Source organism: Tenrec ecaudatus, chromosome 2 (genome assembly GCF_050624435.1).
Source record: "Tenrec ecaudatus isolate mTenEca1 chromosome 2, mTenEca1.hap1, whole genome shotgun sequence".
Classification (NCBI taxonomy): Eukaryota; Metazoa; Chordata; class Mammalia; order Afrosoricida; family Tenrecidae; genus Tenrec; species Tenrec ecaudatus.
In genome coordinates this window covers 192,273,060-192,299,130 of record NC_134531.1, presented here as the reverse complement: position 1 = coordinate 192,299,130, position 26,071 = coordinate 192,273,060, and the positions used below count along the sequence as shown (strand labels likewise).

Below are 26,071 nucleotides of genomic sequence, written 5' to 3'. Positions count from 1 at the left end.
TTGAAAACAATTTTGCTAATGCAATGAAATATGATGGACAGGGATTCAACTTCTATAAAGATCACTAATAATGGCCAAACCCCCCCGTCTGTTTTTTTTCCCCAAAGAGATGCCATGTGTGTCCTCTTCTCTCTAGTTGTGTGGGGAGGGGTGGGGGCTTGTAGGACCTCTCTGGAGGCAGCCCCACTGCTCCTCAGGCTCCAACCTCCTCCTCACCCTCAGCTCCTCTGCCAGCTTAGCTTTAGCCTGCACATGGGGAGCAGCGTCTGCACAGCCCAACCTCGGACTCTGACTCTTCTAGCTTCCCCAGTCCTGGGCCCTTGCATGCCAATGGCTCGTTGTTACCCGGGAGAGAGTTCTGTCGAGAAGATTTCCCGTGTCACCTGAAATCCAGACGCTGAAGAGGCAGTGAGGAGAGCGTGAGCTGTGCAGACCGAGCCTGAGTGCTGGCCCCTCCTTGGGCTGAGCAGTTGAGCACTCTGGGCCTGTTCCCTTTGCTGCAAAATGGGTCTAGCCATGCCTATTCTGCAGGATTTAGGGGAATGAAGAAGACACTTTAGCTTTCCTGAACTTCATGTCCCAGAGTTCAGGCAGCTGAGCCTATAGGTTCAGAGTAGCGACCTTGAGGCATGAGACCCTCAGAAAGTAAAAGAAAATGGCCTCGCGCCCACCACCAGGTATGCCATGGGAATCAGGAGCCCACTGAGGAATGTCCGCCACCTACCTGTTGAGCACCTGCTGTGTCCAAGGTTGTGATGCTCTGCACTGGGCCCCACAAATTAAAGGGGCATGGTTGTTGCCTTTGGGGTCCAGTGTGGCTTGTGAGTTGAGTGGGCTAACAGAGCACTGCAGTACACAGAAATGACAGGGTGTTGAGAGCTGGTGCGGTGAGGTTGTGCGCTGCTGGGAAACCCTGGCCGAGATCAGCATTTGACCCTGAGGGGCCATTAGGGGTATCCACCTGACCTTGGGGGGCAGGGGCAGGTACCACATACCTGGAAAGGGGTCTAGGGGTTAGGGTGTTTTTCTGCGCTCTTGTGACGGCCTGCCCCCCAAATGGCGCCCCTCACTCTAGGGCCTGTCTTTCTCCTTCCTCAGCAGAGACCCCGGCTGCAAGGGGCACAAGTTCACACACAGTGGCCTGGCGTGCCAGCTGCCCCAGCCCTGTGAGGCGGATGAGGGGCTGGGCGAGGAAGAGGATAGCAGCTCGGAGCGCAGCTCCTGCACCTCGTCCTCCACCCATCAGCGAGATGGGAAGTTCTGTGACTGCTGCTACTGTGAGTTCTTCGGCCACAATGCGGTGAGTGCGTGGGCCTGTGCAGACCAGAGGGTGGGGCGGCACGGGGGCACAGCCACTGCTTTCCCAGAGCCCCCTGTCACTTGAGGGCAAGACTGGTTTTGGTTTTTTTAACTAAGGGTGCCAGGACCACGTGAGTCCTGCCATCTGCGTCTGCTCATGTGATTCTCACAACAGATGTGTGAAATAGGGATTTTTCAGATTTTGTTACCTTGTGCTTTTTTGGCGGTTTCTCTTAAGACTGACTTTGCCCCTTAGGGAGAGGGAAGGAAGTGGCAGGATGCTGTGGTTCTGATGCGTGTGTGTGCGTGTCATCACAGGACTGAGCACTGTGGGAAAGAAGGCCTAGGTGGTGCCCTCGAGGCTGAGATGGGAGTGTGCTCTGTGGAGCCTGCCAAGGCGAAGAGGAGAGGGCTGCTGGCTAGGGGAGAGCAGTGAGGAGAGAAGGAGGGGAAAGTCCTTGCGCTGTCAGTTGCCTTTGAGCTAGGAATTAGTGTCCTTGTTTTAGAGATGACAAAACTGAGGCTCGGAAAGACTGAGTGACTCGCCCAAGGTCATACAGCCTCCAAGTGGGGAAGCCAGCCGCAAACCTGGCTTCCAGCTCCCCGTCATGCTCTCCCACCGCTGTGTGGACTGCCCGCCCCTGCACCCCCCTGCGACGGCCTTGGCTCCATCCTGGCACAGGGGAGCCATGTAGCCCTGTGCTGCCATGAGAACCGTGGTCTCCCTTCTCACCCCACCTCTGGTGCCAGCTGGGGGGAGTGCATGGGCTCCCCGGCCCAGGGTGTAACATCAGCACCTCCCCCTCCCCCAGCCACCCGCTGCCCCGACGAGTCGGAATTATACCGAGATCCGGGAGAAGCTCCGCTCGAGGCTGACCAGGCGGAAAGAGGAGCTGCCCGTGAAGGGGGGAGCCCTGGGCGGGATCCCTGGGGAGCCCACCGTGGACCACCGAGATGTGGATGAGCTACTGGAATTCATCAACAGCACGGAGCCCAAAGTCCCCAACAGCGCCAGGGCCGCCAAGCGGGCCCGGCACAAGCTGAAAAAGAAGGTGGGTGTGGGGGGGTGCCCAGCTCTACCACCTCTCCTCCCCGAGGACTCCCCTGGAGACTTGTCGGGGATGAATAGTGCCAGCGGCCAGAGGCCTGGGTACAGCTCACTGCTCTGGGGAAGGCCAAACGAGTTGGGAGGCATCAGGGTCAGGGGCACTGGGGCGCATGAGTGAGGAAAACCATGTCCTGGCCTCTGAAGCTGCTGTGGAGCCCTCCCAGCCAGGACTTGCTTCAGCCACTCAGCCCCTTACTCATTCAGCAGACCCTTCTCCAAATTCTGGAAGCCAAGCAGGACGCAGTGCAGTTCTCGCCTGGAAGAGCTCAGGCCAGTGGGGAGATGGGCACAGAGCTGGCCAAGCGTGTTGAAGGGTGACTTGGTCAGCCCTGCCTGGCATGCTGGAAGTGGCTGGAAATGAGGATGGCACGTAAGCGGAGTAGCGGGGAGTGGCACAGAGTGACCAGCAGCAGGCACAGCACATCACAGCAGCGTGGTCTGGCCCGAACCCTGCAGGACCTGTAGTACAGGTGAGGGAGGCTTTCTTTGCTGGTGAGGGAAGTCACCTGCAGAACGCCATCCAGGAGCTCTAAGCTTACTGTGTGGAAGGGAGGCCAGTGGGGATGCTATTCTAGGCAGGAATTGGTGACCCAGGGGAGAAGTTATATTGGTGGTGCTTGAATACAGGTGTGCTCTGGAGTGGGAGAAAGGATGGATTTTCAGAGGAAATGTCCAACCTGGATGACCAATCTGCAGGAAAGTCAGGTGACAGGGTTAGAGGTGTCATCAGGTGATTGCTTGGGTACTAGAAAGATGGTGGTGCCTTTCCTGAGCAAGAATGGGAATTGCAGAAGACGGGATTCTGCCAGGGCCTGTTGACTGAGAGGATCCCAAGAGACTGGTGGAGATGGAGGTGCAGTTCTGGGACTTGCCAGCAGAGAGGTATAATTGAAGCCAGGGGAGTGAGCCCATCCCCAGGGCTGAGTCTGCCTCGCAGCGGGGCCAAGGATAGGTCTGGTGAGCCTTTCCCGGGGAGCCCTGCTGCCAGATGAGCCCCACGGCTGATGGGTTCTCCCCAGCCACCTCGTTAACTCTTACCTGGCCGCACTACAACTGCATCTGGACAGTGCCATCCTTGGGAGCACGGCATCTGAAGAGACTGAGGGTTGACCACCAGCTAGCATCCATTCCTGGGTGGTCCAACAGCCCGTATTCTGGGAAGTAGAAGTGATTGTTTATCTTTCTCCAGCCCAAAGGACTACAGGATCCTTTTCAGTGCACCATGAAGGAGTGAGCCGAGGTCTCTGCACACACTGCAGAAAATAGCCTCCCCTGGCTTCTCCCACCCGAGTTGCCCACCTGGTGTTTTGAGCAGTGGCCCCTGGCCCGGCCTCTCAGAAAAGTGGAGCCCACATAGGTGCCTGAGAGCACACACAGCTGCTCAACACTGGCTGGCCTTTCCTGCAGCCCACAGGTCCTTCTTCCTGTCCCAACAGTGCTCTCTCCGCACCTCTGTCCTTTCCACACTCGGGTCAGGGCCTCCCAACCTTGCAGACTTTCCCAGCTTACTCCCATAGGGCCCCCACCACACCTGGCACGTCTCCATTGCACAGCTCCTGTCTGCCAGGCCTAGAAGCAAGCCAAGTTAGATGGCTGCTTGTTCATATCTTTATACACAACCTCTTCCCTGAAGTCCCTCCACCTTCCAGACCTAACGGAAACCTTACTGTCCCCTAACACACAGCTTCCGTGAGGACTGCTCCCTCCCATCTCACAGGACGGATGAGGCTATGTGCCTTTCCTGGTCTCCGTCCCCCCACCCCCCTCCCGGATGATCATGACGTGCCCTTCCCAGGCTCACCCTGTGCTGTTGAAGCTGCTCCTCTGGCTCGCCAACCTCCCAGCAACTCTTCACGCAGGGAAGACAGTGTTGCTGCCCTGTCCTCTCCCCAGACCAGTCGTCCTCTGGCTCCTCCTCCAATCACTCGCTTGTCAAGACTCAAGTCTTTGCTCTACTGCCATTCCGTGCCCGCTCAGGAAAACCACAGCCCTGGGCTAGACCCCGGAGCTCATTATGGAGGAGACTGCCCGCCCCATAAAGACTACATCCTCAGAAACCTGGGGGGCGGGGAGGGGCGCTCTGAGTCGGACTTGACTTGATGGTAATGGGCTTGGTTTGGTGGTTGCTTGGGCTAAACCCAAGTCTGCCTTTTCTGTCCCTGCACCTTGAAGACATCACCGGCCCTGTTGAGGCCCCCAGCTGTGTGGCCTGTTGCTCCCTGGGGCCTGCGACCTTTTTGTTGCCCCAAATTCCCTTTGTCCTCATCACTTCCATTCTCCTGCCCTTCTGTCAGCTCTCCATCTGAAACTTCAGCCCTTCCCCACCCTCACCTTAATGTTCATCAAAAACCTCCCTTCCTGTGTTAATGAGAGAGAGTGAGAGCCCGCCAGTAGACAGACCTTCTCTTGGCATCTTACCAGCTGCAAACTTTCTTCCTTGTCTTGGTGAAAGAGTTGTCCCTGTCTCTCCTTTGGGCCTCCCGTGCCCTTTCTTGGCCCGCAGTCCAGCAGGGGACTGTTTTCCCTGCAGCTCCTGCCTCCCCTCGGGGTTCTTCCCCACTGACAGTTCAGCAGCCCCAAGTACTCATTTTGTTCAAATAGATTCATCATCCAGCCTCTCTCGTCCCGTGGCCTCTTCTCTTTCATCAAAGTGTTTGGGAAACGCCGCCTGCTTTCACCACGTGCGTGACTCCTCTGTTCCCAGCCAGCCCACCAGGCTGCCAAGGACACCTTGAGCAGCATTGGACACTGAGTTCGTCTTTGTTTCCTTGGGCAGCTTCAGGGGAAGGGGAAGGGAAGAGCCCACGCTCTCCAGAGGGTCCGCCTCTTCTCTGCCTCCTCCAGGGCCTCTTCCTGCCCCTCATCACGGGGCATCTCCCCAGAGAGAGAAGCCATCAGACAGCACTGAGGACTCGCCCATTCCCCCAACTCCCACTGCTGCACTTGGCACTGGCATCTCCAGCCCCTCTGGGCACCTACACCCAGCACAGCCAAAGCCAGACTGCCCTCCTCCAGAGAAGCTGCTCTCCATAGCCTTCCCTGGGTCTCCTAGGTAAAGGCACCACCATCCTCCCAGGTGGCCAAACAAGAAGCCTCGGCGCCGCCCAGGGGCGGGGAATACAATGGGCAGCGCTGAGCAGAGCAGCAGCCTCGCCGCCTGGGGACCACACTTGCTGTATGACCTTGGGCAAACCACTTCACCTCCAGACCTCAGTCTCTTCATCCTAAAATGAGGCGCCTAGGAGAACCGGCACAGGTGGTTGTGGGGCTGAGATGGAGTGGTGCGTGTAAAGGGTTGGCTGTGGGTCAGGCCCATGGTGTGCCCTCAGCAAATGGGGCTGCTTGAGCCACAGCCGCACTCACTGGTGTGGTTTTCTCCACTCGTCCTCCTGGGCCCAGTCACTACAAGTCCTCCTGGGTAGCTCAAAGCAGCCCACTTCTTGCCACCAGACTGCCATTGCTCTAAGACCGTCAGTGACTGAAGCATGACCCTGCATAAAGCCCAACTCTGGGTGGTCGTCCCAGGTTCCTCTCAGTCATTCCCCTCCCCTGGCCTTCCTGCCCCACCCCCACCCCACAGAGAAAAGCCTGGGTCGTGCCATTCCTCTGGGCTTCCTGTCACTCTGAGTTGATCCAGGCCCAGCTCAGTGTGGACCCCAGGCCTCCCTCCCTCACAGGGCTGCTTGCCGTTTCCCCAAAAGGTGGAAGTCAGCAAGGTGGAGAGTTCCCAGAGCCTAGCCGTGCTCAACGCGTGATGGCCTAGCGGAACTGAAGGTCATAGGGACTTGCGAAGATCACGAAGGATTATCACCCCGTCGGTGGCTTGCTCACTGTGCTTTCTGAAGCGTAGTGTCCTCCTCTGTGAATTGTTGAGAATGACACGGTAGGGCCAAGGCAGGCAGTGGGTGTGTCGGTGCCTTCCCCTCTTGCTGACAGATTGGAGGGGCTGAATTGCTCCCGCCACACTGCCCATAAAACTCCCCTGTGAAATGAAACCTTACGTGGAACCTTGGTCTTATAACAAGAGCAAAACTGATCCAGTGAGGGACGGGTGGGGCTGGTCAGGGCCTCTTGGTTGCTGGTCCACCCCCATGGTATAGGTCTCTTTCATCCATATGTACAAACGGTGAAGGGAAGGTTCAGAGAGAATGAGTGATTTGTCCAAGGTCCCACCACTAGAAAGGAGAAGGGGTGGGCCTGGCAAGCACAGGAGCACCTGCAGGAATGACCCTCTGCTCGCCCTGTTTCCGCCCCTACTCCCGGATCAGCCGGAATATGTGCGGTGTGGGAAGTCATCCAGCCCCAACACACCACTGCCACCCACTTCATGTAGGCTCTGCCGGCTGTCTTGTGTCTCCCTCCGACACCTGGAGGGTAGGGGCGGGGTGACGTGACTCAGCCCACCGACTCATGTTGACACCAGGCCTGCCAGATCTGACTGGCCACGTCTGGCCTCTGTTGGGCTCCTGTCATCCATCATCTGAGGGTAAAGACAGAGGCCCATTGTGCACAACGGAGCACCCGCTGGATGTGGTCTTGGTTACTTGGGCCAGGCAGCCTTGCTCTCTGCTAATCCCCACATGAAGCACCAGGAGGGTCGCCTGTACCCAGATACCCAGAGTAGAACCAGCCCGCTAACCCCTCACACCTCCACAAAATACCTCTGTGGTAGCCACCTTTCTCACAAACACTCTCTTTAGTCTTTAGAATGGTTATCCCCATTTTATAGATGGTCCCACTGAGACCCAGCCAGTGCGGGAGCTGCTTGAGTTCACACATGCTCAGCCCTGGAAGGCGGGACCCACTGAAGGAAGTGCCTACCCCTTTGCCTCCGAGCCATCTTAGGCTGAGCACTGCTGGGCTCTGCATGACCATGCTGGAAGGCCTGGCCTCTGCTAGTGTTTCTGTACCTCTGGGCCCAGGACAAGTACCTGCCCCGTGCATTTCCTCCTCGCTGCTGCAGGGTGGGCCAGCAAGCAGGGCCTGGGGCTTAGCCTCAGCCAGTGAGTAGCAAAGTGGGCACCAGGCTGGTGTGTTTGGCCAATGTCTAGCCCCTGCTAACACTGCCTCTTGTGTTGTTAGGAGAAGGAGAAGGCCCAGTTGGCAGCAGAAGCCCTGAAGCAGGCTCATCACGGTGTTTCTGGAAGCCGAGAGCCAAGGCCTGCCAGGGAACGGCTCTTGGAGTGGCCTGACCGGGAGCTGGACCGAGTCAACAGCTTCTTGAGTAGCCGTCTGCAGGAGATCAAGAACACTGTCAAGGATTCCATCCGAGCCAGCTTCAGCGTCTGTGAGCTCAGCGTGGACAGCAATGGCTATGTGAAGGATGGGGCTGCTGAGTCCGAGCCCCCAAGTCGGCCCCCCTCAAACATCAATGGCTCCTCAGAACAACGGCCTGACATCAACCTTGACCTATCCCCCTTGACTTTGGGCTCCCCCCAGAACCACACGTTGCAAGCTCCAGGCGAGCCAGCCCCACCGTGGGCAGAAATAAGAGGCCCCCACCCACCATGGACAGAGGTGAGGGGCCCCCCTCCCGGTATTGTACCAGAGAACGGCCTAGTGAGGAGGCTCAACACCGTGCCCAACCTGTCCCGGGTGATCTGGGTCAAGACACCCAAGCCAGGCAATCCCAGCTCCGAGGACCCAGGCCCAAAGGAGGTCTCTGGTTGCAAGCAGGAGCTGCCTGAGCCTGTGGCCTCAGGTGGGAAGTCACGGAAGGGCAAGAGACAGGGCAGTCAGGCCAAGAAGAGCGAGGCAAGCCCGTGTCCCCGGCCCCCGGCCAGCCTAGAGGCTCCCAGTGCCAAGGGCCAGACCCCAGGCTCCAAGCAGCCAGGCAAAGTCCCAGAACCTCCCCAAATGGGCAGCTGTGCTGAGCCTGCAGAGGGTGGCCGGGGGAACCGGTCAGGACCAGGCTGGACTGGCAGCCCCAAAGCGGAGAAGGAGAAGGGCAGCTCCTGGCGAAACTGGCCCAGTGACACGGCTAAAGCTCGGCCTGCAGAGCAGGAATCTGTGCAGCCCCCAGGCCCAGCGAGGCCACAGAGCTTGCCGCAGGGCAAGGGCCGCAGCCGCCGGAGTCGCAACAAGCAGGAGAAGTCAGCCTCCTCCTTGGGTGAGTGCCCCAGGAACCCAATGGCAGACCCCCACCCCAGCCAGGCCATGGGGTGGAGGGCAGTGGCAGTCCTCGACGTGTGGGCAGCACTGTCCCAAGAGCATGACCCCAAAAGCCTGGCCGAGGGCACTGAGCCCCACTGGCTATGTCTTCTAGACGATGTGTTCCTGCCCAAGGACATGGACGGGGCGGAGATGGATGAGACCGATCGGGAAGTGGAGTACTTCAAGAGGTGAGTGTGGAAGGGACCTGCTCACAGCCCTCCTGGGACTCAGGCTCTGGGCCACACAGTCTCAGAAACCCTGCTCCCTCCGCTTTCCCTTTCACCTACTGCCAGAGCTCAGTTGAAAGGGCACAGCTGTCCCCCAGCCTGTCCACTGGGATGCCGGGAGCCACTTGGCAGGACTGGCTGGGTGTCAAAGAAGGAACAGAAATGGAGGAGGGGGCATTTTTGGCTCTTGGAGCCGGGCCTTCCTCTCTTGACTACCACTTATAGTCACTTGGCTCCTTCTGCTCTGGCCCTGGGCTGAGTTCTAGGGACAGATAAATCAAACTTGGAATCCATGATGGATGCCATTGGGGGCAGGACAGGCCAGGGAGGGGCCCCAGAGGAGGCGACAGCCAAGTAAAGATAGAGAATGAGTTGAGCAGATCAAGCAGGAAAGAGCCTTCAGGACAGTGGGGACCCCAAGGGTAGGGTGATGGGAGCCAGCGTGCTGCCAGAGGATAGCACCCAGTGGTGCTAGAGGATGAGGAGGGAGCTGCCGACAGTGGTGTTTGGGCCCCAGCCAGGGGATTTAACTTTGAAGAGCGGTCCCACGAGGGCAGGAACCTCGGATGGCACGTCTCCTGTGTCTCTCAACCCAATAGGTTCTGTTTGGATTCTGCAAAACAAACACGTCAGAAAGTTGCTGTGAACTGGACTAACTTCAGCCTCAAGAAAACCGCTCCCAGCACAGCTCAGTGAGGTAAAGAGGCCCGAGTGTGCACGCCACCCCTCCCTGCAGATTCTGCCAGACCATGCCGTGCTGTGCGCTGGACGGAACTGGATGTTGGCAGCACCAGCCCCTCTGCCCCCGTCCCCACCCTCCGACCAGATAGCAACGGCAAGCAGGCTGTGGTCTCTGATGGTCTCTCAGGACCCTTCACCCCTCAGCTTCTGCTCTCCACCCACCCGGCCCCTCCCAGGAGCTTCCCCTGCCTGTTTCCCGAAGGGCCCTTCCCCCAGGAAGGTCCTCCCAGCTATCCTTCCCAGCATCCTCAGTGCCCACCCAGTGATGTGCCCACGGGCTTGAGGATATAACCCAGCTGAAGCTGTGAGGGAAGGGGCCAGCCCAGAGAGCTGGACTTAGGTCGCAAAACAGCCATTGAATGCAGAAACAGAGAACTGTACCCAGACCCAATGTACCTGCCCCCTGCTTCTCTTGACCCACAGAAGCCTCTCACCAGCCCAATCCCAGTATCATTCCAGAATCCTTGCCAGCCCTCTTCCTACTTCTCTTGCTGCCCCTTCCCCACCTTGGGTGATGTCTTTTCCAAGGCAGCGCTCTCTTTCCCTCCCCCTACACCCCTAGTAAGCACTCCACCCTCCCCTTGAGCCTCCTTGGGGCAGCTCTGGAGCCTGAGCATGTCAACACCATGCTGCCACGGCACCAGGCAGGCCTGTGTCTCCGCAGCCTGAGGCTGACCACCTCCAGTAGCTGTTGACGGGGAGAGCAAATGGCCAGGGCTCTCGGTCTCACTACCCCAGGCCAGGACTGCTCCAGGATGCTCCCCATTTCCTTGATGTCTGATAGTAGGCGTGTTCCACAACCCCTGGATTGGGGCTGTCTCTGACAGGCCTAACCTCATCCTGTGCTAGAGCACATAAACAGTTAGTTCCCCTTCTAATCTGTGGAACCAACAAAGCTCCTGCCATGGTGGGGTCCCAGCATCGGGAGGCTGGCACTGGCTCGCTGGGTGGTCATGCTCCTTGCACTTTCTCTCAGCTCTCCCAGGTCTAGCTCCTTCAGGGTGTTCTGAGACCGCAACTGCCAGCTGAAGGTCTACGGTTTCTCCCTCCACATACCCATCCACCTGCCCGACTACCCTGCTCCCCACCATCCTGGACCAACCCAAAGCTGAATGGATGCTGGACTGTGCTGGGGCCCTCCCTGGCCCTCTGCAGAACTGCTTCCTGGTGCTACGCAGCCTCCACACTCAGAGCCTGGGACCGGGCTGGCCTGCGGGCTGGGGGCTGATGGTACTGCTGGCCCAATACTGCTCTCTTTGTGTTTGGTTTTGGTTTTGTTTTTTCAATTCTGTACTTTTGATACTGTGAAGATCTTTCATGCTGAAAGATAAAGCAACATTTGGACACAGAGTTGGTGTCTTCAGTGATTTGCTGATCTGGGTGGGGGAAGAGGTGGACACACAAGCCCTGCGCAGCCCATCCTACATCTCTGGAGCTAGACAGCTTCTCTGTTCACCCCGCAACAGTCCTAGTGGCATCGTCTCACCCCATTTTACAGATGAGGGAGCAAAAGCCGAGGCAGGAAAGGTGCTCAGCTAGGCTCAGTCTTGCCCACTAGGATGAGGCCACAGACCCACATGCCTCCCCTATCTCTGCCCTTTGCTCCAGTGGGGAGGACTCTACTTAGTGAATTTAGTCCACCTTTCACCAGTTCCAGTGCTTCAGTTTCCTCCTTTGCAAGGTGGGTAAGCAGCTTTGAACTGTCGAATACATAAGAAAGGCCTTCAGACCCCTTTTGGCTGGTGCACTTGCAGCTGCGGGGTGGGGGGGGCAGTGAAGTTCTCGTGGAGTTAACACAGTGGGGGTGAGTGGGGTGAGATTGAGTGTTTATCAATAGATCTGACTTTCTCATGGGAAGGGCAACAGGACTAAGTACCAGGGGAGCGTCACGAAGCTGATGGGGAAATGGAATAGAAAGATAAGGGGTTTCCCCACTCCCCACCTTGTGCTTGAGAGCTGGAGGAGGAGGAGGAGCATTGCAGTAGAATGCACCAACTGCGTCATCCTGCCCACTTGGATCCGTTTGGTCGATTCAGGCGCTGCATGTGATGGGATTTGCCAGAAATGCCTCAGACATACTTGTCCCCATGTAGTTTTCTCTACCAGCGTGAGCTGCTATGAGGAGTGCCCTGTGGGGGCAGTGCCAAGAGCCCTTCGTGGAGTGTGAGCGCAGGAGCAAAGCCCTGGTGATCAGTCAAGCATTGGGTTAAGCTAACCGACAGGTGGGCAGTTCAAACCCAGCAGCTGCGCCGAGGGAGAAGGATGAGATTGTTCTGGAAAGACGTGACAGCCTTGGACCCTGCCATGAGTCAGAAGCAACTCAGCAGCGGGAGTGGGGGTGTTTGAGCAGCAGCAGAATCCCTTTCTACCTCCCACTCCCTCGGTGGGCCTCCACTGCGGGGCTGGCAGTAAGGGCCATGTATGTTTCTTTACCAACGACATGAAGTTAAAAACAGGCTCACAATCCCTGGTTCCTGGCCATTCTCAGCCCTCAAAGAACCCTGAGCCCTGACGGGGAAACCTTTCTCAATGTAGCCGAGGTCCTCTTCCCCTTCAGCTTGCACAGGTGCTCAGACCTACCTCACCCTCCTCCTCCTCTCTCCTGACCTGTGTTCCCATCCCCCACTTCCCACATGAGTTCCCGCTTCTCTTGTACGTCCTGGTTCCGGCTACTTTGGCAATGAGTAGTTGGGGAATTGTGTCGCCCTGCATTGGTGAGGGGTCCTGGTGGCATAGCGGGCTAAGTGCCGAGCTGTTCACTGTAAGGTCAGCAGTTCAGACCCACCAGCTACTCCACATGAGAAAGACACTCCCATAAAGATGTGTCACCTCAGAAACCACCAGGGCAGGTCTACTCTGCCCGGTAAGGTCACTGTGAGTCAGAGTTGAGTTGATGGTAGTGAGGTGGGCCCTTTTTCAGCTCGTGGTATTATGATCCAAAGTGGCACAGGCAGACCTTGAGGTGCTGTGGGTTTGGTTCCATACCACCACAACAGATGTCGCACAAAGTGAGTCCCATATTGTGGTTTCCCAGTGCATTAAAACAAAGGAAAAGCTCCCTGCCATTCAAGTCGGTGCTGACTCACGGTGGCCCTGTAGGACAGGGTAGAACTAGCCTGTGGGTTTCCAGGACTATTTCCTTGTAGGAGTAGAAAGCCCCATCTCTCCCCTGCAGAGCAGCTGGTGGTTTCGAACTGCTGACCTATGGTTAGAAGCCCAATGCGTAACCACTAAGCACCAGGGCTCGTTTGGGGCATGTAGATTATATTTATACTACCATTTATTAAGTGTAAAATCTCAAAACCAAGCTCACTTCCATCAAGTCAGTGCTGACTTATCCCTGTGGGTTTCTGAGACTTTAGAAGAGTAGAAAGCCCAGTCTTTGTCCCACAGGGTGGAACTACTGGTGACTTCAAACTGTCTGCCATGCAGATTGCAACCCAACACATAATCACTACACCACTGGGGTTCCTAAGCATTGTGGAAAAGTTGCACATATTTGCAGGAATTACCAAAATGGTACACAGGAAATGAAAAGCTGTCGTGGAAGCAGCAACTACAGACTTCCCACATACAGGCCGAAGAAAATACTGCTCCTTAATCTCAAACTAGGTTTGTACCGGTGCATCCTTGATTCACTCCAGCGCCGTATTCGCAGGGTACCCCCCACAGGACCAAAGCAGAAAAAACCCACCGCTTCGGAGTGCTCCCTGACTTAGCAACCCTGCCTGGGGGGTAAGGGAACAGACAGCCTCGTGGGCCTTCCCCGCATCCCACTGCCCACCATGGGTGGTTTGAGTCTCAGACCTTTCCGTAGCAGCCCCACATGTACACTACAGTGTCACAGGGTTTGTAGCACACAGTAGATTCTTAAATACATACAGAAAGGTGTTCCTTTTTTTTTTTTGCAACACAACAGATCGGAAAATTTTTTTGCTATTATGTATTATGTAGACTCTACAGATCAAGTTGTAGAGAACTGATAACTTCGCAATATTGATTCTTGCAAACCTCAAGCACAGACTAGTCCTCCAATCATGTGGGGCTTCTTCAATGAATCCCCATCCGTATTTATACTTCTCTGTGTTATTTGGGGTTCTGTGAAGCAAACCTTTACACTCGTGGAAGGCCATTTGTCTGACTGAACACACTCTGATGAATCATCTTTAAACTCTGAGATCTTATCAGAGCATTTGACAGTCACACCTTGGGCTCAACCTTTAGACAACTCTCCCCTGAGATTGTCCTGAATTTAATTTTTACTTGGAAGGTGTTTTGGGAGTTTTGTTTTGTTTTTAAGATTATTTTACTGGGGGCTCTTACAACTCTTGTTGCAACCCATACATTCCTTTTAAAATCCCCAAGGATGGCTGGCCACGGTCCTTTGAGCTCTGGGCCCAAACTACTTTTCCAGCATTCTCTTGGATGACACCCCACTCATTCCAACTCTATGTTCTGAGAAATCTGCACATGCCCATTACCAGCCCTTTCCTCCTACTGTATGTACCCTTGATCTAGAAGCCGCTCTACCCCAACGCCCAGCCTGGAGCTTGCTACAATTCAGTGTCTTTCTTTCTCAGGTTTCCCAGGCTGTTAGTGACTGGTCGTTTACATATGCACGGAGCCTCACCGTTAAAATAGGGATTCGATTAAACCCTCACCACTCTGAACCTAAGTACTGTCTCACACAGAAGAGGGCTGGATCTTTCATCTGCAAGCCTCCACCTTCCGCGGTGGCCCTGTGCGATGGACCGCAGGGCACCAGCGTGCCCAGTCTCGCCGCTCACAGGCTCAGAGAGGGCGCGGCGACCACCCACGGGCCGTGCCTGGATGACGTCAAGCCCCGGAGGAGGCCGGACTCGAGGCTGACAGCCTTGGGTTCGGAATCACTCCGGCCCCTCCTCTTCGAGCCCTATGAGCCCTTAGCGCGCCCTCCCAAATTCCCCAGATGCAAGGCCTGGCAGGCCGTGCACGTCTGCATCGCAATCAGGAGGTGGGGAAGCACGCGCGTTAGCGTAGCACCGTACGTGCGTCACCCAAAAGGAAATGTGTCCCTCTGCGCGATTCGTCACTCAGAGGTCGTTACTAGGCACCGAGGTCAGCTTCTTCACACCTGATTGGATAGCACTCCAGATAAGGCGGGCTTTGTGGCGCGCATGCGTGCAGCAAAGGATGGAGGAGTCGGAACCGGAGCGGAAGGTAAGAGGAGCTGGCGTCCGCGCGAGGTGGGCGCTGGGAGTGAAGGCGGGAAAGTTGGGTCTGACTCCGGGGGATTTTCAGCGGGCTCGCACGGACGAGGCGACTGCTGACGGAAGCGGCTCCGAGACGGAGGACGAGGACGACGAAGACTATGTCCCTTACGTGCCGTTGCGACAGCGCCGGCAACTGCTGGTGAGAGCCGCGGTGGGAGGAGGAATGAGGGCGTGACCGCGGGTCGCCTGTGGGGTCTGGAGCCGGCCGGAGCCGGAGGTGGGGGCGTCGCCGTCTCAGGAGTGAGGTGGCAGTATGTGGAGTGGTGGCTCCTGGCAAACGAGGACTGGCGACTTGATCGCAGTGGTGGTGTCGCGCAGCAGCCAGAGGTCATGGTCCTGATGCACAACCGCGTGGCCCAATCGCCGTCCTTGATCTTGGGTTTGGCTCTGAGGGGTGCTGGGGGGGCGGATCTCAGCTCCAGAAGCTGCTCCAGCGAAGGCGCAAGGGGGCTACAGAGGAGGAACAGCAGGACAGCGGCAGTGAACTCCGCGGAGATGAGGACGACATTCCCCTGGGGCCGCAGTCCAACGTTAGTCTCCTGGACCAGCACCAGCACCTCAAAGAGAAGGCTGAAGGTGGGCTGTGGAGCGAGCTGGGGGTGAAACGGACGCTGGTATCCACACCTTTTTGACAAATGCTTCTTCTCTCAGCCCGGAAAGAGTCGGCCAAGGAGAAGCAGCTGAAGGAAGAAGAGAAGATTCTGGAGAGTGTGGCTGAGGGCCGAGGTATGGTTGTAGCTAGTGCAGTGAGCAGGGACTGGCCTCTGGGGAGCAGGAGCCACCCCTGAGCTCTGTCTGCCTCTTCAGCCTTGATGTCCGTGAAGGAGATGGCCAAGGGAATCACATATGACGACCCCATCAAAACCAGGTATGCAGTGGCCAAATTAATGACACCATCAATAGAATTTCCTTATGCCTAGGGGGGGCGGTGTGATTGAGAATGTTCTCTAACATAAAATGACAATAATGCATCGGAAGTGAACCAGAGGGACTTATAAACCATAGCGATAAATGGATTAGGGGCTCACACTTAATAGTAGCACCAATCCAAGAACAAGTAGTGCTTATGACGCCTGACCCCGCTTGATGCTCACTCTCTTGAGGAGATCACAGAAGATGTGGGTGCTATGGCAAAGTGTGCTGAAGAAACCAGATGGTGCCCAACTATCAGAAACAATAGCACCTGGAGTATTCAAGGCTTGTCTTTAAACAAGCAGCCATCTAAGTAAAGCATCAACTAAGTCCACATGGAAGAAGCACACCTGCCTGTGTCATCCAAGGACTGTAAATAATGAAATCCAAATCCAAAGGAGGGAATGGTATCAGTTTAAATTGTGAACACCTGGTTTGCCATAGGTTGTAGATGACAGTGGGAGCCCCAAATCCATTTACAGGGTCCTCAAATTGGTTAGACCTCCAGTGAATCCCCTCTGGTATGTCTTTCCTGTGTCTGTGTAGTACAGACGAAGGCCAGCTGAGTCCTGGGCATCTCTTGACCCCCTACACCCACCTACCCACAGTTGGATGCCCCCTCGTTACATCCTGTGCATGTCTGAAGAGCGGCACGAGCGCGTGAGGAAGAAGTACCACATCCTGGTGGAGGGAGATGGCATCCCACCACCCATCAAGAGCTTCAAGGAAATGAAGTTCCCTGCAGGTACCTGAACGGAGCCCTAGTGGTGCAGTTGAGCATTCAAGATTGCCAACTAAAAGGTCAGAGGTTCAAACCCACCAGCCACATTCCTGGAAGAATGATGTGGCCATCTACAGCCAAAAGATGTATAGCCTCAGAAACCCTGTGGAGCATTCTACTCTGCCCACATGTTTGCTATGAATCAGAATCAATTTGATGGCAATAGGGCAGCTACCTGGGAACCGGGCAAGACCATGCTTTTATCATTCAGAAGCCGATGAGATGTGATGTATCTAGAATAGACAAGTGTGTAATGATTAGAGTTTACTGTGGTGACTAGAGGTGGGGGTGGGGGGGGACACTGAGCTGTTGTTAGAGGTGGGTGTCATCCAGGATGGTCCCTGGGGACGATTGACTGCAATGTGTTTACATATGTGAAGTTGATTGGAATGGGAAAGTTTTGGTGGCTAAAAGTTATCGCAATTAAGTGATAAAAATAGTCTATTGAGAGAAAAATAATCTATCTGCAAGACTGTATCCTAGGGCCTTTAGGGGCAGGAGGCAGGAAAGCCAGGGAGCAAACTGCAGTTGTCTGTTCTGCCAGGCCTGTGTTCTGCCAGAGACAGTGGAGACATGGGATGGGACCCGCTGGGCCAGAGCACATGACCTGCAAACATTTATCTTTTTAAAGTGTAAATACTTTATTCAAGTGTTTGTTTCTCGATTTACATCAGGCCTCCAAGTAGTAAAATCTCTATGAATAGTGCGTCCCTAGCTGGGAACTTGAGGGGATCCCACTCTTGTAATTGAGTACCTATGAGCTGGTGTCTTGGGGATGGATGGAGCAACTCGAGGAGAGAACTTTGTAAGCATCTTTGTCAGTTCCCCGAGCCATACATGTTTACTACCCTCTGCCTGCTTAGGAAACTGAACGGAAAGGTGTCTTGTAGCAGCAAACATCCCAGCGTGCCGAGCGGTTCTCAAACAACCCTTTCACAGGGGTCGCCTAAGACCATGGAAAATACCTATATTTCCAATGGTCTCAGGAACTGAGACACCGCTCCTCTGTCCATCTCCAGGCGAGTCCGCCCTCGTGCAGATAGGCCCACATACGAGGACCCAGTGTGAAGACGGTTACCCTGCTACACCATGCTTCAAGATAAAATCCCATTGATTTGTAATTAGAAACAAATATTTCACAGTACATAATTATATTTTTGTGATTCATCACTATGCTTTAATTATGTTCAATTTGTAATAATGAAAATATGTCCTGCATATCAGATATTTACATGGCGATTCATAACAGTAGCAAAATTACAGTTATGAAGTAGCAACGACAATAATTTTCTGGTTGGGAGTCACCACCACATGAGCAACTGTACGGAAGGGTTGCGGCGTTAGGAGGCGGAGAACCACTGACTAAGGCGATGCTGGGTTCTTCCCACAGCCATCCTGAGAGGCCTGAAGAAGAAAGGCATCCACCATCCAACACCCATTCAGATCCAGGGCATCCCAACCATGTGAGTGGTGGGGAGGGGAGGGGCACGGAGCCTGACTCTGCTGAAGCTCATCCTCACCCGGCCCTCTCCCTGCAGTCTGTCTGGCCGGGACATGATCGGTATTGCCTTCACCGGCTCTGGCAAGACCCTGGTGTTCACGCTGCCTGTCATCATGTTCTGCCTGGAACAAGAGAAGCGGTTGCCTTTCTCCAAGCGGGAGGGACCCTACGGTCTCATCATCTGCCCTTCAGTAAGATAGACCACCCGGGTGCGCAGGGCAGAGTGGGGAGCTGCCTGCCTCCCGGTGCCAGCCTCTGCCCCGTGCCCACAGCGGGAGCTGGCTCGGCAGACCCACGGCATCCTGGAGTACTACTGCCGCCTGCTGCAAGAGGACAGCTCCCCCCTGCTGCGCTGTGCGCTCTGCATCGGGGGCATGTCTGTCAAAGAGCAGATGGAGACCATCCGCCAGTGAGTGCTGCCCCGCCCGCCCTCAGGGAGCGCCCAGCTCCTGGAGCCAGACAGATGGACCCCAGCGTCCAGCATTGGGGTAGGACAGAGGTGGAGAGGTGCAGGAAGCTCAGCAGATGAAGCAGCCCAATCTGCCCCAGGGGTGTAGGAACAGGATGCTCTGAGAAGGCAACAGGGAAGGGATATTTGCATTTTGAAGAGAGAAGTTTGGGGCAGAGGGCTCAGCAGGGACAGGTGAGGGGCTCCACGTGTCCAGAAAGATCAGGACCCCGTCTGGTGGGGTCGGAACAAGGAGGCTGAGGCACTGGGAAGCCTTAGTTCCACAGCACCCATGCTTGGACTCATGGACAGGCCAGCGGGTGTCCCTGTCTCCGAGCTATCTCTGTCACAGGGCAATGAGCTCTCTTAACAGCACTGCCTAGAGATCATTCTGAGTTCCTGGACAGCCCCCTGTGGGCCAGAGGAAGAGGGGTCCAGAAAAGGGAAGACTGCAGCCTCCTCAGGGGAGAGGGTAGTGGGGAGAGGGTGGTCACCAGGAGGGGTCCAGTGATGGGAGAGGTGAAGATAGGCAGCAGGGGACAGAGGAGAAGCAGAGCATCCAGCCCACCAAAGGGTCTTTCCCTGGTTCCCAGCGGGGTGCACATGATGGTGGCCACCCCCGGACGCCTCATGGATCTTCTGCAGAAGAAAATGGTTAGCCTCGACATCTGTCGCTACCTGGCCCTGGACGAGGCCGACCGCATGATCGACATGGGCTTCGAGGGGGACATCCGCACCATCTTCTCCTACTTCAAGGTGCCCACTCCTATGAGCTACCAGCGTCTTCCTGCACCTGAGGCCCCATACTACTGCTCAGCCTTCTCAGTCCCCAAGTGCCTGTCCGCCCCTGCCCTGGGCTCAGCCTCCCCATCCCTTGCCCCGCCCTTCCTCAGGGGCAGCGACAGACTCTGCTCTTCAGTGCCACCATGCCCAAGAAGATTCAGAACTTCGCCAAGAGCGCCCTGGTGAAGCCCGTCACCATCAACGTGGGCCGGGCTGGGGCTGCCAGCCTGGACGTCATCCAGGTAGGCAGACACCCCGAGGGTCCGACTGGGTGCCCTGGCAAGTGGGGGTGGGGAGGCCAGGAATGTCATTCAAAATCCCTGCCCTCTCAGCACGAAACATGGGTAGAAGTCCCAGGCCCTGATGGCAAGAGACTTTGTCCCCACCTGGTTTGGATTAGGGACCTTGCCTAAGAAGCAGGGCCGTGGCTGGGTACAGGGTCACCTGACCTGGTACCTATGGTAACAGGAGGTGGAGTATGTGAAAGAAGAAGCCAAAATGGTGTACCTGCTCGAGTGCCTGCAGAAGACCCCCCCACCTGTGAGTGCCGGGGGCCAGACTGGCCATGGTCCCTGGGAAGGGGAAGGGGTGCCAGGGACTTGGGCCCATGGGACTGGACTTGACTTTCTTGGACAGGTGCTCATCTTCGCAGAGAAGAAGGCAGACGTGGATGCCATCCATGAGTACCTGCTGCTCAAGGGGGTGGAAGCCGTGGCCATTCACGGGGGCAAAGGTCAGGGTGACTCCTGCATTGGCCCAGCCTGCTGTCATACAGACCTCCTAACCCCTTACCTGCCTGACCAGCCTGCTGCTATTCCCCCAAATGTCTCCCGTAGCTCTAACTGCTCTTGCCTGACCCCCTAGACCAGGAGGAACGGACCAAGGCCATTGAGGCTTTCCGGGAGGGCAAGAAGGACGTCCTCGTGGCCACAGATGTCGCCTCCAAGGGGCTGGACTTTCCTGCCATCCAGCATGTTATCAACTACGACATGCCTGAGGAGATTGAGAACTATGGTGGGGAGTTGGCGGGGCCGTGGTAGCAGAGTCAGGGAGGGGAAGGGCAAGCCCTACTGTGCCTGGGCACTGGCCACAGCTTTGCTCCCCTGATGCAGTACACCGTATCGGCCGCACGGGGCGCTCCGGAAACACAGGCATCGCCACCACTTTCATCAACAAGGCCTGCGGTGAGTCTGGGGCCAGGCCTCACTTATCCCCTGGTTTTCCCTCCTGTAGCCAGCAGGTTCTGACTGCATTGTCCAGGCTAGACCCTGACGATTGCCTTCTGCCCCACAGATGAGTCTGTGCTGATGGACCTCAAAGCCCTGCTGCTGGAGGCCAAGCAGAAGGTGCCTCCCGTGCTGCAAGTGCTGCACTGCGGCGATGAGTCCATGCTGGACATCGGAGGTGACTGGCGCGCAGGCGGGAGCCCTGGGCGGGGTGGGGGTGTAGGACAGGAACATGGGGGCAACAAATCCGTGTTGGACATTGGGGCCTGGGTGGCTCAGATGGGGCCCCAGTTCTGGAGCATGGCCCTATGACCAACCCTGCTAACTATTTCTCCAACCCCTAGGAGAGCGTGGCTGTGCCTTCTGTGGGGGTCTGGGCCATCGGATTACTGATTGTCCCAAGCTTGAGGCCATGCAGACCAAGCAGGTCAGCAACATCGGCCGCAAAGACTACCTGGCCCACAGCTCCATGGATTTCTGAGCCATCTGTCTGTCCTCCTCCAAGAGGCTCCAGTCCCTGGGGCTCCAGCCGCCGCCACTACCCTGCCCCTCACAAACGGATGGACAAAAAGCCAGCGCCTGCCCGGCTGGCCTGGGCTGAGCCTGCCTGCCTGCCCTACATATGGGGTTACCGGAGTTACTATTTCTGTCCTCCTCCCCCCTGGCTGTTATTAAAGCACAACCTCTCAGGTCAGCCCAGCCTCTGTGGTTTTCCTTGTCTCCTCCCGGTCCCGGCAGCCCTCCCCTCCAGCCTGCACCCTGTGAGGCCAGGCTGCAACACCGCGCTCACCTGGGCAGCCCCTGCTGGCCAGGGCCTGGATGGGGGTGGAGACCCCAAGCTGCTCTTGACTTCCCACTGGCTCCATCAAGGGTGCCCTTTCTGGGCTGCCAGGACTCACCTAAGTGTGGACTGAAGGGAAATGGCTGGCTGTCATAACCTCCAGCCCCACCCCAGCCTCTTCCTGTCTGTTGAACGAGGGAGGCCACTCTCTACCTGCTGCCCACCTGCCCAGCCTCCCGGGGCAGCCCTCAGCTCCCTCACCCCATTTACCACAAGCCTCACTGGGCCCCACCCTGACTGGCTCAGTCAGGGACCACTGCCCCCACTCTACCCGTCGGGTTGGGTTCTCGGGGCACAGGTGAGTGGGCAGTCCTGATGGCTGGGGCGAGGCCGCTGCATGGAGCAGGAGTTCAGCATCGGAGCAAGGAGGAGCCCCCGTGGGGCCGCTCCCCGAGCAGGCGCCTCTGGGAGACCACATGCTGACCCCAGGGGACAGCAGTTGCTCAAGCTGGGTTTGTCGCTCCTATGGTCTTGGGCAGGTTACTTAATTTTTCCGAGCCTCAATTTCCTCATTGATGGCAGAGTGGCGAGAAGGCCGGGGCTGCCCAAGCTCTGGGCCGCCTGGCCGGCCCCCACCACAGCAGTGGGACAGCAGGTGGCCTGGGAAGCCCTCCAGGAGGACAGGGCACGGCAGGGAGGAAAAGCAGTGTAGGGGGGAAGAGCTGCAGCTTAGAGCAATGGCTCCCGAGGGAGAGGAGAGGGCAGGGGCAGCGGTTCAGAGATGATGCTGGGGCTGGGAGCAGGGCAAGCTGTGGGGGCAACGTGACTATGAAGAATAGCTCAGGGAGAAGCAGGCAGGGACTGGGGAGACCATAGGCGGCAGGCCCAATGGGCCAAACCCAGGCTCGGTCAGAAAAGCTAGGACCCAGGGTGGGGCCAGCCTGGTGCACAGTGGCTGCAGAGGGGGTGGGGACTGAGCTCGTGACTCAGGGGAGCCAGACTGTGGCCAGACACTCTCCCAGCTGACCCAGGGGCAGCCTAGAGCCCGTTGCCCTCTGGCAGTCTGCGGCCCCCACCAGAAGGGTATGGGCACCAAGGCCCGGCAGAGACCCTGACGCAAAAAAGCGATGCCCCCAACACTTGACCCAGCAACTTGGCTGAAGACAGGGATCCCCTCCCCTCCCCCACCCCAGGCCCTAGAGCTGCCTCTGGACTGAAGGAGGGGAAGTGGCCAGAAGGGGAAGTGTGAGGAGTTCCCCTCTGCCTGTCGCCAGTCTCCTCGAGCCCTCAGCACAGCCCTGTGCCCTGGCCCCAGCATGCAGCCCCTGGAGACCCCTGTCAAGGAGGGCTTCCTCTACCAGCAGCACATCAAGTTCGGCAAGGTGGGCTCCCCTCGGCAGGTGGGTGGGTGGGCGGCCAGCCAGGAGACAGCAGAACACAGCCCCACAACCCCATCTTTGACATCCCCCTGCTCCCAATCTGGGAGAAATGGGCATCAGGGTGGGGGACCCAACCCAAGTATGAGAGAATGGAAGAGAGCTTGGTCCTGGGCTTGGGCTGAGGCTGGTCAGACCTGTGGACGCCCCTGCCTCCCTCACAGACCAGGGACCCACCCCACAGCAGGACTGAAGCCAGTCTCCTAGCAGGTCGGAGCTGAGGCCGTCTATAGGAGAGCCTGGCCGCGCCCAGGAGAGTTAGCCAAGATGGACGGGGCCTGGTCCCTGGGAGTGAGCCCCGTCCTGCGGAAGAGGGCTTGGCTCCCAGCAGGTCACGGGGAGAGGTGGGTGGGGAGTCTACCTCCCCACCAGCCAGCCCTGCACCCCCAGCTCAGCTGCAGCTGCTACCCAGCCAGATAAACGACCTGTTTCCTCTGCTCAGCTATTTGCATGTTTCCTTCCTCGCAGGCCTGTGGCTGAGGCCTCCCTGCCCCATGGCGGCCTTTTTGTGGGAGGGGGCCAAACACAAGAGCAGGGTCAGGTGGTCAGGTTGGGACCCTCAGGCCTTCACAGACACCATACAGTAGGATCCTCACCTCCTTAGGGAGCTCACAGGAGCAGGAGGGGGGTTTGAACCCAGAGCTGACTGACACCCCCCCCCACACACACACACACAGACTTCTCTGCACAGCCTGGCTCTGAGGGAGCCCCTTCCCCTGGGGCCCCAAGGAGTGGGGGCGGCAGAGGGCAGCTAGGAGTGTGTGTGGAGCCAATTGTGCAGAGCTGGGCTGAGTAGCAGGGAGAATCTACCACCCGACAGCCTGCCACTTTCCCACAGAAGTGCTGGCGCAAGGTGTGGGCACTGCTCTATGCTGGAGGCCCATCCGGAGTGGCCCGGCTGGAGAGCTGGGACGCCCGAGAGTCTGGTCTAGGGTCTGCGGGGGACAGGTCTGCACGACGCGGGGAGCGACGGGTCATCCGCCTGGCTGACTGCGTGTCCGTGCTGCCCGCTGATGGAGAGAGCTGCCCCCGAGACACAGGGGCCTTCCTGCTCACCACCACTGAGCGAAGCCACCTGCTGGCTGCCCAGCAGCGCCAGGCCTGGATCGGCCCCATCTGCCATCTGGCCTTCCCGGTGAGCCCGGGTGGGGCTGGCAGGGCACCCCTACCCACACTCCATCCCCATGCTCCGCCCTACAGCGGCATCAGCCACGCACCTACAGGCTCTGAGAGCACAGTCCAGACGTCCCTAGAGAAATTCTCAGAGGGTCACCCATGATAAAGGCCATTAGACAGGCTGGTCAAGGCAGGCCTCACAAAGAGGGAAGAGCAGGCCTGAGCCCTGACTGAAGCGCCCACCTGGCCCAACTCTAAGGCAAAGGCCTGGAAGCAGGCAAAGGCCTGCCGGGAGGCCAGTGTGGCTGGAGCCTACCGCATGGGAGGGAGCCTTGTGAGAGACGCAGAGGGCCCCTGACCAGACCACAGTTCCAGGCTGAGGAAGTCAGGGAGCCCAGGGAGGGCCCGAGCCAGAGTGCAAAAGGAAATGAGCAGACAAAGAGGGTCCTACACAGGACCAGCCAGGTTGATGGCACCCTGATCCAGGGTGGTAGGAGCACTGAAAGCCAGAAGGCCTGTGGTGGGGGCGGGGGTGGGGTGGCAAGGGCTTGCTTGGAGACTGGATGTGGACGTGAGGGAGCAGGAGGGAACCTTGGCTTCCCTAGGGAATGGGGCGCTTAGGGTCAGGTCCCTGGTAGGTGCCCCCCAGCTCTCCGGCCCCTTCAAAGCTCCTCAATATTGAGGGCCACACAACAGGCCCAGTTCCTATGGGGGTGGGGGTGGCATCCTCCTGTGTGTCCAGAGCCCCAGAGGCAGTGGATGGGACAGGCTCTGGTGCTGGCATGGACAGAGGACTGGCACATGGGCAGCGAGACTGACATGGGCTCCACATGCCCTGGCTTGCTTGTCCAGCATCATGAGTTCCTGAACTCAGGAAGAAGGGGGTAGGGAGGACTAACGTCTGACCTTGGGCCCACCCACCCTCAGGGCATAGGCGAAAGCACCTTGGCTTCAGGAGAGGCTGAGTCTCCCACCAGGGGCAGGGTCCCCATGGAGGAAAACTCTATCTATTCCTCCTGGCAGGAAGGTGAGTTGGGGATGTGCCTGCTGGGCTGGGCTGCCTGAGGCCCCATGAGGGGTGGTGGGTGCACTGGCGTCCATGAGCCTCACTGGCTGCTGCCTGCAGTGGCCGAGTTCCCGGTGGTGGTGCAGAGGACAGAGGCTGCCGCTCGCTGCCAGCTGAAGGGATCCTATCTGCTGACACTGGGCCAAGATGCCATCCAGCTACGAGACCCTGCCTGCCCGCAGACCCTCTACACCTGGCCCTACCACTTCCTGCGCAAATTCGGCTCTGACAAGGTGAGGCGCCCACCCCTGGGGTCCGGAGAGAGGGGCGGGCCCTGACCCTGGCCCTCCCACCCCTGTGCTACCCCACCCCTCACCCCCACCCGCACCCCAGGGGGTGTTCTCCTTTGAGGCTGGCCGCAGGTGCGACTCCGGCGAGGGCCTCTTCGCCTTCAGCAGCCCCCGAGCCCCCGACCTCTGCGGCGCTGTGGCCGCGGCCATCGCCCGCCAGCGGGGCCGGCTGCCCGAGCTGCCTGCCGCCGGCCGGCCCTGCCCGCTGCCGCGAGCCACGTCAATGCCCTCCCTGGAGGCGCCCGGGGAGCTGCGGGAGCTGCCGCGGCTGGAAGCCGCCGGCTGCCGGCGGGTGCGCGCGGAGCTGGAGCCCGGGCCGCAGAGCCTGCCGCCGCTGCCCGGCGCGGCCGCCGAGGACCCCACGCTGTACGCCGTGGTGGCCAAGCGCGCGAGCGGGCCCCCGGCCGCCGCCGAGCACCTCTACGAGAACCTGTGCGCGCTGGACGGCGACCCCGCGGCCAGCCCCATCTACCACAACAGCGACGAGCTGAGCTGGCCCGACGCCGCGCCCGACGGCAACCTGGAGGCCCAGTACCGGCGGCTGCTGGAGCTGGAGCTGAGCGAGAGCAGCGAAGAGGCGGAGGGCGCGGGCGGCGGCCGCCCGGGCGCGCAGACGGGCTTCAAGGCCAAGCTGGTGACCCTGCTGAGCCGCGAGCGGAGAAAAGGGCCTGTTCCCTGCGACCGGCCCTGACCCCCCTGGGAGGAGAGAGGTGGACATCTGGGCGCGCCTCCCACGTCCACCCTCCCGCCAGCCCGTGTCGAGTGGACAGAGGTTTGCTACTCTTAAAGCCGGCCTGCTGCAGCCTAGGCTCAGGGCCACCGTCTCTACCACGGGACCACCAGCGTGAGCTCACTTCCCCTCCCGGGCCTGGCACCCGTGGGCACACAGACCTCACCCGCGTTCACTGCAGCAAAAACCCGGCCTCTACGCTGGGTTCCACAGCTGCCCCG

General features: G+C 58.1%; 3 protein-coding genes across 8 annotated transcripts in view; all 3 read left to right on the top strand.

The window, feature by feature from the left end:
* Window positions 1-10,870, top strand: part of FAM193B (family with sequence similarity 193 member B) — a 31,751-nt gene extending 20,881 nt beyond the window's left edge. For 4 of the 5 annotated variants that reach the window (XM_075542039.1, XM_075542043.1, XM_075542041.1 and 1 more), the window contains 6 exons: window positions 1,099-1,300; window positions 2,112-2,351; window positions 7,490-8,516; window positions 8,673-8,748; window positions 9,387-9,484; window positions 10,505-10,870. In XM_075542039.1, coding sequence (XP_075398154.1) covers window positions 1,099-1,300; window positions 2,112-2,351; window positions 7,490-8,516; window positions 8,673-8,748; window positions 9,387-9,483 — 1,642 coding nt within the window. In that variant the 3' untranslated portion in view covers window position 9,484; window positions 10,505-10,870. The remainder of the gene's footprint in view (window positions 1-1,098; window positions 1,301-2,111; window positions 2,352-7,489; window positions 8,517-8,672; window positions 8,749-9,386; window positions 9,485-10,504) is intronic. The other variant, XM_075542040.1, reaches the window with a different exon arrangement.
* A 3,762-nt stretch (window positions 10,871-14,632) lies between these two features.
* On the top strand, window positions 14,633-21,125 carry DDX41 (DEAD-box helicase 41). The gene is made up of 17 exons (XM_075542038.1): window positions 14,633-14,727; window positions 14,809-14,919; window positions 15,197-15,356; window positions 15,432-15,506; window positions 15,588-15,648; window positions 16,301-16,437; window positions 17,864-17,936; window positions 18,012-18,165; window positions 18,247-18,383; window positions 19,016-19,178; window positions 19,316-19,447; window positions 19,674-19,745; window positions 19,842-19,938; window positions 20,070-20,219; window positions 20,318-20,389; window positions 20,499-20,609; window positions 20,776-21,125. Exons 1-17 carry the CDS (start codon window positions 14,701-14,703, stop codon window positions 20,910-20,912), a joined length of 1,869 nt encoding a protein of 622 aa, XP_075398153.1. The 5' UTR covers window positions 14,633-14,700; the 3' UTR covers window positions 20,913-21,125.
* A 1,403-nt stretch (window positions 21,126-22,528) lies between these two features.
* Window positions 22,529-25,831, top strand: DOK3 (docking protein 3). Of its 2 annotated transcripts, none has more exons than XM_075543220.1 (5): window positions 22,529-22,594; window positions 23,490-23,783; window positions 24,692-24,791; window positions 24,891-25,063; window positions 25,164-25,831. In XM_075543220.1, the coding sequence occupies exons 1-5, from the start codon at window positions 22,529-22,531 to the stop codon at window positions 25,809-25,811; spliced, it is 1,281 nt and encodes a 426-aa protein (XP_075399335.1). In that variant the 3' UTR covers window positions 25,812-25,831. The 2 variants fall into 2 exon arrangements, with proteins under 2 accessions (XP_075399335.1, XP_075399334.1); XM_075543219.1 differs by having other exon boundaries at window positions 23,487-23,783.
* The last annotated feature ends 240 nt before the right edge of the window (window positions 25,832-26,071 follow it).

Coding starts and splice junctions, on each gene's coding strand:
- DOK3 (XM_075543219.1), top strand. CDS start 22,529: ATGCAGCCCCTGGAGACCCCTGTCAAGGAGGGCTTCCTCTACCAGCAG. Junction 23,784..24,691: donor TCTGCCATCTGGCCTTCCCG/GTGAGCCCGGGT, acceptor ACCCACCCTCAG/GGCATAGGCGAAAGCACCTT. Junction 25,064..25,163: donor GCAAATTCGGCTCTGACAAG/GTGAGGCGCCCA, acceptor CCCGCACCCCAG/GGGGTGTTCTCCTTTGAGGC.
- DDX41 (XM_075542038.1), top strand. CDS start 14,701: ATGGAGGAGTCGGAACCGGAGCGGAAG. Junction 16,438..17,863: donor GGAAATGAAGTTCCCTGCAG/GTACCTGAACGG, acceptor TTCTTCCCACAG/CCATCCTGAGAGGCCTGAAG. Junction 20,610..20,775: donor GTCCATGCTGGACATCGGAG/GTGACTGGCGCG, acceptor TCCAACCCCTAG/GAGAGCGTGGCTGTGCCTTC.